The sequence below is a fragment of the Mytilus galloprovincialis genome, chromosome 5 (genome assembly GCF_965363235.1).
Source record: "Mytilus galloprovincialis chromosome 5, xbMytGall1.hap1.1, whole genome shotgun sequence".
Taxonomy (NCBI): domain Eukaryota; kingdom Metazoa; phylum Mollusca; class Bivalvia; order Mytilida; family Mytilidae; genus Mytilus; species Mytilus galloprovincialis.
Window position 1 is genome coordinate 2,401,048 of NC_134842.1, and position 12,347 is coordinate 2,413,394.

Consider the following 12,347-nt stretch of genomic DNA (forward strand, 5'->3'; position numbering starts at 1 on the left):
AAAGGGCGGTCATTACAATAGTCTAGATGTCTAAGAAGAACGTTTATTCATTTAATTATGTCAAGCATATACTAACTTGACAACCAGTTTTATATACAAGTATTTAATAGTATGTTATATGTGCAGGTTATCTGATAATTTAAACATTTTAATAATATTTTCAATTTCAAGTGTCTGAAGGTTTCATACCACCAATTTAAAGTCCCTATCCACTGTATCTGTTCAACCAAATTTTGCAATTTTCACAGCTTTCTAAATATTTTACCTTAATTTTAACTTCATAGAAACCAGGTATATCCTGAATTGTACATGTATCAGCTTTCTACATGCCAATTTTCAACAGGTGTTTAAAATCATATAAAAAAGAAAAGGTCTTCCGAAAAGAGGTACCACTAAAAATAATTACCCCTGGTTTTCTGGAAATCGTCAATTAGTATACTAAGGAGTGCATTAATCCCCGATTTTGAATGCAAACTAATAAACAAGTAAATTTTAGCTCAAAATGGTCTTAATATATTTCTCATTCACCAAAAGTTTCATTTCTGTCAATTTGTTTGTTAGTTTAAGTAAACAATGACACCAAATGCACTATTTTTTGTCCTAGTAGGCCTACTTTCACATGTATACATTCTAAATTGGAGGGAATAATTGGTGGTGTGATACCTGAAGTGAACTCTATCAATAATGTCATAAATCAAATATTGTTTTATTATTAATTATATGCTGCCTTATTTTCTTTGGTATTGCTATCAGGTCTGATAATTCCAAATACACTTCACACCCCACACGTCCATCCTGCATCCAATTTTTTATTCAAATTTCAGTTGAAATTATTATATTTTTGTCACACTTGTGACTTCTGTCTCAGAAAGCTCAACATCGGGATAGTGATCAGATCAATTAAGGTGGATCGGGACTTTTCGACTGTGCTTAATTTCATGCATAAATTACAATGCACAAAAGTATGATTGTATGTGTGTTTTAGCTCGATATTATTTTTTTGAATATTTTGATTGATTACAGAAATGTAAAATCATTGTAAGTTATGTCACTAAAAGAATATTTATTTTATTATGTGTGTCTGAGAAACTGAAAGGCTCAAAATGTCATTTCTCTCATTTCCCCGCCAAAATTCTGGTTTTAAGGCAAAATATTTTTTTTCCGTATCGGTGCCCTATGTTTTTTATTTGCTTATTCTTTGAAGCTATATTTCAGCTTTTTATATTACAGTTTTGGACCAAGTGTCATAGAATGTTTTTTTGATATTGCGATAAAAATATGTCAACACCTCTATTTTCCCTATCAATGTGGAAGTATCATTTCATATTAAATACCTGTTTAAAAGTAAAATTTTGAGCTTAAATGGTCTGTGACCCCCTATTTTTATTCAACCAATCAATTCACTTTCTGTAAAGAATAAAATAACATAAAATACAGCACTTCTGATAGAAACTTTGAATAGGCCTGAGCCACTTAACTAACTTTTTGAAAGCTTTATATTTAAGAAGGTGGAAGAACTGGATGCTTCCTACTGTGTAGATGCTTTATGAATGTTACAAAGTTTCCTTCTGTCATACATCATTTACATGTCATATATGGACCATAATTTGGTATTCGGCCTTTGGTTTCTTTTTGTATCCTTTTTTATAAGTTCTAAAATTTTAACTTTTATTTTGTGGGTTGTGTTGGTGTTAGAATAGTATGAATGGAACAATTGAGTTTTTCGAGAAAAAATTAATACATTTTGATTCACCGTTTACGTGACAGGAAACCTAACAGGAAACCAATCTTTATTTTCTTTATTTTGCACAATATAATTCAAAAGGCATAAATAAACACCATTACTAGTGTTACTTGCTTCATGTTAATATTTAAAATCTATTTTCAATGTTATATTAAAGTTTTTTTTAAACGTGACAGGAAACCATAAGAAACCGAAAGCATTTTTTTAGTTTTATTTTATTGCAAAATCTGCTTAAAATAATCTGAACAGTATACTTTTTCTTAAAATCCATCTTAAATGTAACAGTATTATAAAACTCCTAAATATGTGCTTGTTTTGAAAACAATTAGTACAATTTATTCAGAATTTTCCATATTTTCTTCATTGATACAGGATACCATAATCGTTGTATCTTGATGTTTTGGCCAAAAAAAAATATTTATATTTGGTTTTGAAATTCCAGTTATATAAAATTTATTCCAAATCATTGGCAATGTAAAATTCTTTAAATCCAGTAAAGAAAAAAAACTTTTAACTTGGAATTAAAATCTTTAAAATAGGCACCATGTGATATTTGTGACCTGTACACCATCTACATGGTTTCCACATTTTAACCTACTTTAGTGGGCTAAAATCAATAAAGTACTTCCTTTCAAGTCATGCCTGGTAAAAGTTTACTTTTCCTTTGACAAGTTTATTGCGTTTCTGAAAAGTGTTTGCAGAACATGAATAAAAAAAAATAATTAAAAATTGTGACAAAGTTACCAACTTTGTACATTCCAAGTGTAACGGTATATCAACATGCATTTTTCATTTAATTATCTTTATTCACCTAAAATATCCAGTAATATTTACTGCTGAAGCAAAATCAATCCAACGAACATCGGCACCATGATAAGAGACGTAATTTCGATTGAATTTTCCAAGGACCCTTTACATCGTTATTGGGAAACGTAGTGTGTTTAAACATCGGTCAAATCTGAAATCGATTTTGTCAAGTCATTGGGCATTTATTTTCACACAAGATCGTATGTAACATTGTGCACATAGGAAAAATAATAGACCCCCAGCGCAATCTCTTTGAAAATTGTATTTTCCTTTTTTAAACAAGTCGAAACAAGTCTACAGATTATGTTTGCTAACATCCCGTTGGAAACAAAAACAATGTTTAGAACTAGTATATCGTATGTCCGGCTGTTATGGCGTGATCACATGTTAGTCACATGTTTCACGTATGACCGGAAATGATTAGAACTTAAGGACAAAAACAATTTTAATAAATAACTGGACTTCTGTTTCGTGTGAAATGTAACGCATAACGATAACGTCATTTTCTTACATAATTATTACGAAGATCAAAACAAGAATGTAAATCATCTCTGATTTACCTGTTTGAACATCTCGCGAGAGTTCATATTTGCATATTGTTTTTAAGAATTCTATTACAACAAAGCAGATTACATCATCTAAAATTTGCGTTACGAAATCGGACACAAAAATCACGCCACTGTTCTTACATCTGCTACATAAATACTTATAGTTCTCAGCATTTTCTTCTCACTATTCTTATTAGTCGATGTTCTTTGTTATTTGAAAGCAAAAGTTACGAATTTGCCGGTGACGATTATCTATAAATCAGTCAGCGTTATGCTCTTCGGAAGCAAAAAGTAACGTGAGAAACGACACAAAAATACGTTTGTAGAATCTTTGAAATTCGTATATATATTTCAATTTTTTTTCTAGGGAAGAGTAGCATACACTTGTATGTTGATAAAAATAATGGCATCTTTAGATGTAGTTACAACTTTTCTTACAGTAATTCACATTTTATCACTTTTCTATAGTTATAGGAAACGGAGCCCAATAGCAAATTATGGTCCATATCCATTGTCTTTGACCTTATGTTCATGGTTCAGTGAATACTTGTAATGTTAATTTCTTTCTTACTATGAGTAATAGGATAACCATATTAAGTATGTGTGTACCTTGCAAGGTCCATATGTCTGTCAAATAGTTTTCATTCTTTAGTTGTATCATGTGATGTTAATGTATATGTACATTTACAGATGAGGAGAAAAAAGAGTAGAAAAATTTGAATATGGATTTAAAGAATAAAGAAGAAGATAAAAATAGGTAGTATGAAAATATGGTAACAGAAATGACAGATGGAAAAGAAAAAATACAGATTTAAAAAATATCAAATTCAATCTTTTTCTTAAAAGATATCAAAGGAAATATAATTAGGTCCTCCACCATTTAATTTATGAATGAGATTAGATTTACAATAATTATCAACATGATCAATAAGATAGCAGAACAGTGATGTAATTAAACAAGAAAGGACAAGATCTGAATTGAAAACTATCTTGCTAAACATTTGTAAGTACAGATGAAAGCTAAATTTGGAATAGATCAGTCTGTTAGACAGTAAGGACAAAAAATATATGTTTATAATTGGTAATATTCAAAGATTTGTTATGATGGAAATTTGGTTGCACCTGTAAAATCTTAATACAACAGGAACATCACATCCTAATTTAGAATACTATAATACTATAGATGAATGAATTCAGTAAACTTGGAAGATTATTTAACATGTTTAGTAATGTGTTATAAAACAGTCCCTGACTTTATGATTTACCAATTATACATACGTTCTTTAAAGTCTTAGATAATGTCACTACAAACATAGAAATAGCAATAGAAAAAATAAATAACCTTTTTATCTTTCAGACTTTCTAGCATTCTGTTGTTAAGTGACTGTTTTGGTAGAGAAGGAGTTGATGTATCAGGATGGATAAGCATGCTCAAGATATTTCTCCATATAACTGGAGTATTTAACTGGGTGCAACAGTGTTTTTTCAGGGTACATTAGTATTTTATGGATCTGTTTATTATTGTTTATTAAAATTACGTTTAAACTGCATTAACATGTTCTATACTTATTTGTACATTTTACATTAATATTCAATCAAGGTCTTGGAAGTGTTTGACATATATCATGACTCTTTACTTTTTTAAAAATACATGGTCAAGCTGCCATCCGTGATCAGAAGATTCGTCAATGTTGTTAACGTAAATATATATCTGAGTATGCGGTCTTTGTTTATGGTTCAATACAGTTTACTTATTTATTTCAGTAGTTACCAATACTGACTTTATCAGAAGTATGCACTGTAGTTACAAATACCCAAATGAGGTTGCTAAGATTAGAATTTTTACTGCTTTGACTTTCTTATGTAAACAGTAAAAGAAAGAATTTTCTTGATCAGAATGTTAATTTATCCTCTGTATAAATATTAAATGGCCAGAACTTTAAATAGAATAATTCTATGAAATGTTTTGACACTGAACATTATTTCATTTCTCGCAAATTTTATGATTTGGATAGTAACTTAGTGAACATGTTGATTTTCTAATATGGTGTCACACTCAAAAGTTGATACCTTTAAAAATATGTCATGCCACTGTATACTTGATGGCAACCAGTAGACAATTAAAACAAATATGGATATCTTTTTAGCCAGGTAATAGTTACAGGCTCCTTTTAATTTCATGTTAACCATGTTTTTCAGAGAAGTAATGAAAACCCAGAGTTATTAGAAACAAAGAGAAGAATAAAAATCCTTGAAGAACAGGTCAAACAGTTAATACTAGATCAAAAAGTAAGAATATATAAAAGGTTCTTAGCTTTGGTCATATAAAAATCTGTAATGTGTAACAAAATTTAGCATGATTATATTATAATGTTAACTAATTGATGAACATAGTCAGAAGTTTTTATGTTAAACAGAATAACTGTTGGCAAAAGTCCTATGGTTCTAGTAAGAAAAAGATCTTGCAAATGTAATAAATAGTAAGTAAAGTTGTAATATCCATGGCTGACATTTTAATTTACTTGTCAAATTTTAGTTCAAATACAGTTAATTCCAGGTCTGTTATATCTTTTGCTGGCTAGACCACTTACTTTTATCAGGGCATGGTATTAAAAATACTGAGATAAAAGTTTGATTTAATAAAACTAAAAACTTGATATGAATGTAGAACATGATTGATAATAATTTTCTGTTTCAGAAACTGGCTACCAATTCTGTTAGAAATAATTGTACAGTATGTACCTGTCAAAGGCATGGAGATGTGGGTGTGGTCATTAGTGGAGGGTGTGTCCCACAAGCACCACCTCCCCCGCCCCCTCCACCACCGCCCCCACCCCCACCACCTCTCCCACCAGTGATGTCATTATCAAAGAGAGTATTGGCTGAAAAGAACAACAATACAATGAGATCAACAGATAAGCCAGTAAGCTGTATAATAAAAGACTGTATTATCAGAAAATTTTGACAACATTTTATTTGTTGCGAAAGTCACAATGGGTTTTGCAAAAATAATTACTAGCATTTTAAATTTTGATTATTTGTATGCAACATTTCCTTTCATCACAATAAACACGTTATTTTGTATTCAACATATTTAAAAAAAAAAAAAAAAAACTCAGACCAGATTTGTTTAGGGTTGTAAAGAATTAATAAATTTTCTTATTGTCTGATCGATCATATAAATACAGGTTGATATAAATACTTTGACTAGTTCAGAAAAATATAAAATTTCAAACATTTTGAACCTCACACTTTATTGGAAAAAAAAAATAATTGGATATATAGCAGTTTGACAAACACTAATTTTGATCATTGAGATGTTTAATATTTCCTTAATAGTAGATAGAATCTGATAAAGTTCAGTTGATTTTTACAGAGTTATCTCCCTGTAGTGTTATGTACCACCTTAATCTCATCTTAACAACTATTTGTTTCAGAGGAAGAGTCCTTTGAAGTCGTTAGTGTTAACACCAGCTGACCTCCAGCAGATCAAACTGACCACTCCTAAAGAAAGACATCCATCACAAAATGTAAGATATATTATCTCACTAAAACAATTGTTAAGTGGATCATCATTGATAACATAACACTTTCTATCAATACATGGCAATCACATTTATATCAAAGGTATAATAAGAACAGGGCTAACTTCTTTTCAATTCTCAATACACCATAAATGACAAGTGACAAAAAATATCTTTTGGTAGAATTTGTTGAAAACAATTATGCATAAAAAATGAAAGTACACATCCTTTTAATAGTACTGATCGACAGACAAACAAAGCACGTACAATAAGACAGATCAAGACATAAAAAAATTGTTATAATTTTTTGGTTGCTACATGTACAATATTGTTATCTTATATCTGAATATGTTGACCTAATAATGATTGACCGGAACTTGAAAGAGTTATCTACCTTTGATATAAGTTAAAAGGAGCAGATTAAGACATAACAATTGTTGATATAAAAACATGGAGATGTGGTATCATGTTTATCAATGTCTATCTGAACATAGTAACTAACTATAAGTATTACTTTTCAGGGAGAAATGGCGATGGTTGTATGGAGATGTGGTATGATGTTTGTTTATATCTGTCATTGTAACTAACTTACTATTTACTTTTCAGGGTAAGAGAAATGCCAATGGTTGTATACAGCCACTGATTACAGAAGAAGATCTAAGAAATAAATGTCTAAACAAAGTTATACTGACCACACCAAACAAAGAAAATGTCAAACACAGGTTTGTTTCTATCTAACTATGTTATATACTGACCACACCAAACAAAGAAAATGTCAAACACAGGTTCATAAATATCTTATTCATCAATTTGCAAGTAATATTGAAAATGCAGTGACTTATAAAAACAGATATTTCGCCAAGTTTAGACAAAGAAGAGCTCCATTTATAAATTATTCAAGGCCTTAGGCACGTCCATGGAGAATATTTGACTCCGTTCACTCATGGGCCATTGACTATAAAAATTAGTGAAAATACTTCAAGTAGTGTATACAAAAAAAGAAACAATCTATATCTCTGCCCCCCCTCTAAACAGTTAAGATAAAATTCATCAACATCAAAATGTTTCACAAATGTGACATGGTTAAACTAGTTCATTTAAATGAGTGATAACATAGTCAATTCACATGTATATATACCTTTTATGGACTAAGTTGGACTAGAAATAATTTTACAACTTCTATATTTTTAGATTAGCACAAGAAGTATTAAGTTTTAGGTTAAAGAAAACTGAAATTAAGAGGTAAGACCATTGATATTAAGTTGTGCACCAACAGCAGAAAACACACTATGACATTAAGGTAGCACAATACAAAGATTTGTTCACTCCCAATTGCAATCGGACAACTTTAAACTGATGTAATTCATTTAATCCTGCTTTATATATTATAAATGAGGTACCAAAAGAAAGAAGAAAGATTCATCTTTCAAATTGTGATAATTTCATTATGACATAATTATTACATAATTAATTATTATGTAATAAGTTGCTATATTGTGATGTCCACACTTGAATGAATTTAGCGTCTTTGTTCTTCATACCATCCCAAAATATTTAATAGATTCTGGTACAACACAGCTTGACCTCCAAAACTGTGTCTCAGATATCCAAAAACATCAATAGAACAAATTTTATACCCAATTGAATTTAGTGGTCTCTTATGATTTATTGTTGCAAATTTCATTGTAGATTTATGAGAATGAAATACAATAGGAAAAATCTGAGACACAGTTTTGGAGGTCAAACTGTGTTGTGCAAGAATCTATAAAATATTTTGGGATGCTATGAATAACAAAGAAGCTAAATTCATTCAAGTATGGACATAACAATATGGCAACTAATTACATAACAATTAATTATGTAATAATTATGTCATAATGAAATTATCACAATTTGGAAGATTAATCCTTCTTCTTTCTTTTGGTACCTCATTTATAAAATTTAAAGAAAGATGAGTGGAATTACATCAGTTTAAAGATGTCTGGTTGGGGATGAAAAATCTTTGTATTGTGCTACCTTAAGTTGTGCACCAACAACAGAAAACATACTATGACATTAAGTTGTGCACCAACAGCAGAAAACATTAAGCTGTGCACCAACAGCAGAAAACACACTAAGACAAGGGATTCCTTGGTAATGAGAACAGAAAACTGAGTTTTCCGACTCCTTTCTTAATCTGACAAATTTCTTTTGGTCCCTAGATGTTGGATAAAACAGGTTACACTTTATAAGTAAAGTTTATGTTTTCCAGAAGTCCAGGAGGTACACCACAGGTGAACAGAAAGAGGAAGATGAGAAGGGGGAGTGGCTTAGCACCAGTCATGGCAACAGCACTCAGAAAAAAATTCATTGTAAGAATTATAGTATTAAATGTTATATGAAATGTACGATGAATTATGATTGAATGACGTCTGCTATCAATTCCATTATTGAAGATCAGAGTAAAACATCAAAGTGTAATCATATAACCAAGAAAAATTAGTGTGGTTAAATTTTTTTATGAGTTATGTCCCTTAGAAATGTAAGTTCTAAAGAAAATTGAACACTAGGGCTATCACTTGTATCATTCATTCCAGATTTATGTAGCAACAGTTATCTCAGACATGTTTGAAAATGAGTACTGATCAAAATATTTTTATTTTAGAAATGCTCCTTTGAAATATTATTTATACACGTTATGGAAAATTGCATCGTAATTGCTCGTCCAAATCTCTCTACAAGATTTATAAAAGATGTAAAGAATAAAAAAAATCAAGTTTTGTCATTGGACAGATAAATATGTGCGAAGCAAAGACCATTACAACACTTTTTATTGATTAATAAATTCTGAAATTTAACCTTATAACGTCACAAACGAGCTAATGATTTAATGTTTTATCTGTTTCAGACAGTACACAGCAGTCCAAACACATCTGACAGTTCAATAAACAGTCCTTTGTCAACAGATACTAGTCCTTTTAGTTGAATTGTTCATCCTTCATATCTAGTCTTATATTGTTATATATTTTTGGTTACTACATGTACATTATTGTTATCTTATATATCTGAATATGTTGACCTCAGACTGGTTGACTAGAACTTTAAAGAGTTATCTACCTTTGACATAAGTTAATAGGGCCAAACAAGGGAGATAATTGGTTACCAGGATATTAATTCCCATAATTTCAAATGTTAGCTTATATAGATATAACTTATTAGGGAGGGGTCCAGCAACCATGAATGTACAAGACTAGTTGAACAATTCAGCCGTACATAGCCAAGACTGGTGATGAAGCTTGTGATAATTTTGGGTTTATTGTATAGCCTGACTTATGTTAATGTTCAGGTCACACTAGACCAGCCCAAAACTTCTAGAAAAGACTTTACCTCATTCAACTAAACTTGCAGACGTGGAGATCTGCACTTGTTATTTAGATTCTTATTGATATGATTTAAGGAGTTTTCCTTACGAAAACATAGATTTAAACATTCCTGCTTTAATAGTGTTCCCTGCCTTTTTGTTTGTGATATACAATTCCTGAATATTTATTATTAATTAACTTACTGAATAATTAAATATTCAACTGCTCAAGTAATAATATTACCATGATTTTTTTCCCATTATAAAATACTTATTATCATACTGAAATATGAAAATTATTTTTATCAGTTATAATACAATACTTTTTTGACAACCAATATTTTTCAGTATATAAATGAATGGCTTATGTATCTAGAATACACATTTTAGGTGAGGGAATTCACTGAACATTGAAATGTGATTGTGCAAGTAGGCATGCTTTTCTACAGACAAATACTCTTGTTATCCTGTGTTCAACTGTTTATTCTATGTAAAATTAAGGTTTTGATTGAAACATAAATCCACATTATTTTGTAGTTTTTCCTACCCAGATAAAAACTTTTTATTTATACATTTATAGATATTTATATTATATATGATATTTCATGAACAATATTGATGCTATGATTTGTATATTGCTTAAATATGTCTTTCAAATATAAAGTCTTTCAGAATTCGTTGATTATTTTCTATTATTGTGTTTGGTAATTCTAATCAATTGGTATGGGTCCTGATTCTATTAAATGGTAAATTATAGGTTAGATAAAATCTTAATATATTGATGTTTTCTATTTAGAATTGAAATTATTGATATATATTATTGGTAAGTTGCAGGACAGATGTCACTAGTGGAGCTGGAAATTACTATTTTTGAGCCTCTGATTTCACACACAGTTGATGTATTGCTCATTCTTTTAAGTTAAGTTTACTATTTTGTGGATAGATTTGTATTTTCATAAATTTTACATGCACATCTATTAGCCAAAGCTAGTAAGAGCTAGACTGTCTGTCCGTTCAAAAGAACTTGTGTAGAAAACCTCCTTCAGATTTTTCTTGGTTCTATGAAAGAAAATAATTTTATATTTTGTCTACAGCTGAAAAAAATAAGTTGTAGCATGTGCACAACTCATTCATCTCCTCTGCAACCACCTTCTGTTTGTAGATAGTTTAAAATTTTACAACACTCATTGTACAGGTAAAGTTTTTGTCAAAGTTTTCTTGGTTCACAAAAAAATCTCCCCTTCTTCAATTCAGTATCTTAAGAAAATTGACTGTAAGTAATTGTTCAACTAGATTTGTTATATGGACTGATTGCAAGGTGTACATGTCTGACTGGTACATTACATCTCTTCATGACCTCTTTCAGGGTTCAATTGACACCATTAGGATTTTATTGTTTGGTTTATTTCTCCGATAACCAATGGCTTATATATATATTTGGTGAATCAAGTTATTCATGTTATTATATGGTGTACAGTACAAATCTACGTGGCAGGTTTAACATTTTGGTAGATTGATTGTCAGTGTTAAGTTTTCATGGTTTTCTCAGATTCTATAAGCAATAGGTAAATTATATTTGGTATATGGAATGATTCTAAGGCATACATGTCTGACTTCTTCCAGTAAGCGGTCACCTTCAGCTGGTTGACTCTAAATGAAACTTTGAAAGATTCATGACTTTGGGCAAATATGATACAGTTAGGCAAGGTGTTCCACTCTAGGATGTCTGACAGGGTTCATATAACCGTCACCTCATTTTAATTGGTCATTGGTGAATGTTAAGTTTTTATGGTTATGTCAGTTAATCAGATACTATGAGCAATGTAAATTAAATATATACTTGGTGAAGGGTATGATTGTAAGTTTTACGTATCCATCTGGTAGGGTTCATATAACCTTGATCTCATTTTCATGGTTCCTTGGTCAATGTATAGTGTTTGTAGTTTGGGTCTGTTTCTGATGTACTATTAGTACTGCAACCAGAGTTCATTTTTTAAAACTTTAATGGTCCTAAAGAACACACACCTAAAGTATATATCGATGGAAAGAGGAAAACGTGTATAATAAGAAAAGTTGGGTCGTAAAAATCCGGAGTGGTCACAATTTTGTGAAATTGAGGTCAAATATCAACATTTCAACCACAAGGACAAAAAGGAGAACTATTCTGATATTTATTCAATAGAATGCTACAAAAACGATTCAATCATAAGCATATGGTATAAACGATATTAAAACGACAAATTTGACTACTTATATGAAAAGCTGCCATTAAAAAATGGCGTTGATTTGGAACCTTCGGATTTTTTCCATTTAAGACATAGCAAAAGAAGAAGTGGCCTTGACCTTTTCACATCCATAAACTTTCATATTGTGTATAGTATTTC

At 30.3% G+C, this 12,347-nt stretch overlaps 1 protein-coding gene across 1 annotated transcript; it reads left to right on the forward strand.

Moving 5' to 3' along the window:
• The first annotated feature begins 7 nt into the window (after window positions 1-7).
• Window positions 8-10,637, forward strand: LOC143074952 (uncharacterized). Its single transcript, XM_076250153.1, has 10 exons — window positions 8-109; window positions 3,790-3,856; window positions 4,457-4,589; window positions 5,299-5,388; window positions 5,798-6,022; window positions 6,537-6,629; window positions 7,230-7,345; window positions 7,815-7,865; window positions 8,875-8,974; window positions 9,511-10,637. The coding sequence occupies exons 2-10, from the start codon at window positions 3,822-3,824 to the stop codon at window positions 9,586-9,588; spliced, it is 921 nt and encodes a 306-aa protein (XP_076106268.1). The 5' UTR covers window positions 8-109; window positions 3,790-3,821; the 3' UTR covers window positions 9,589-10,637.
• Window positions 10,638-12,347: the final 1,710 nt, after the last annotated feature.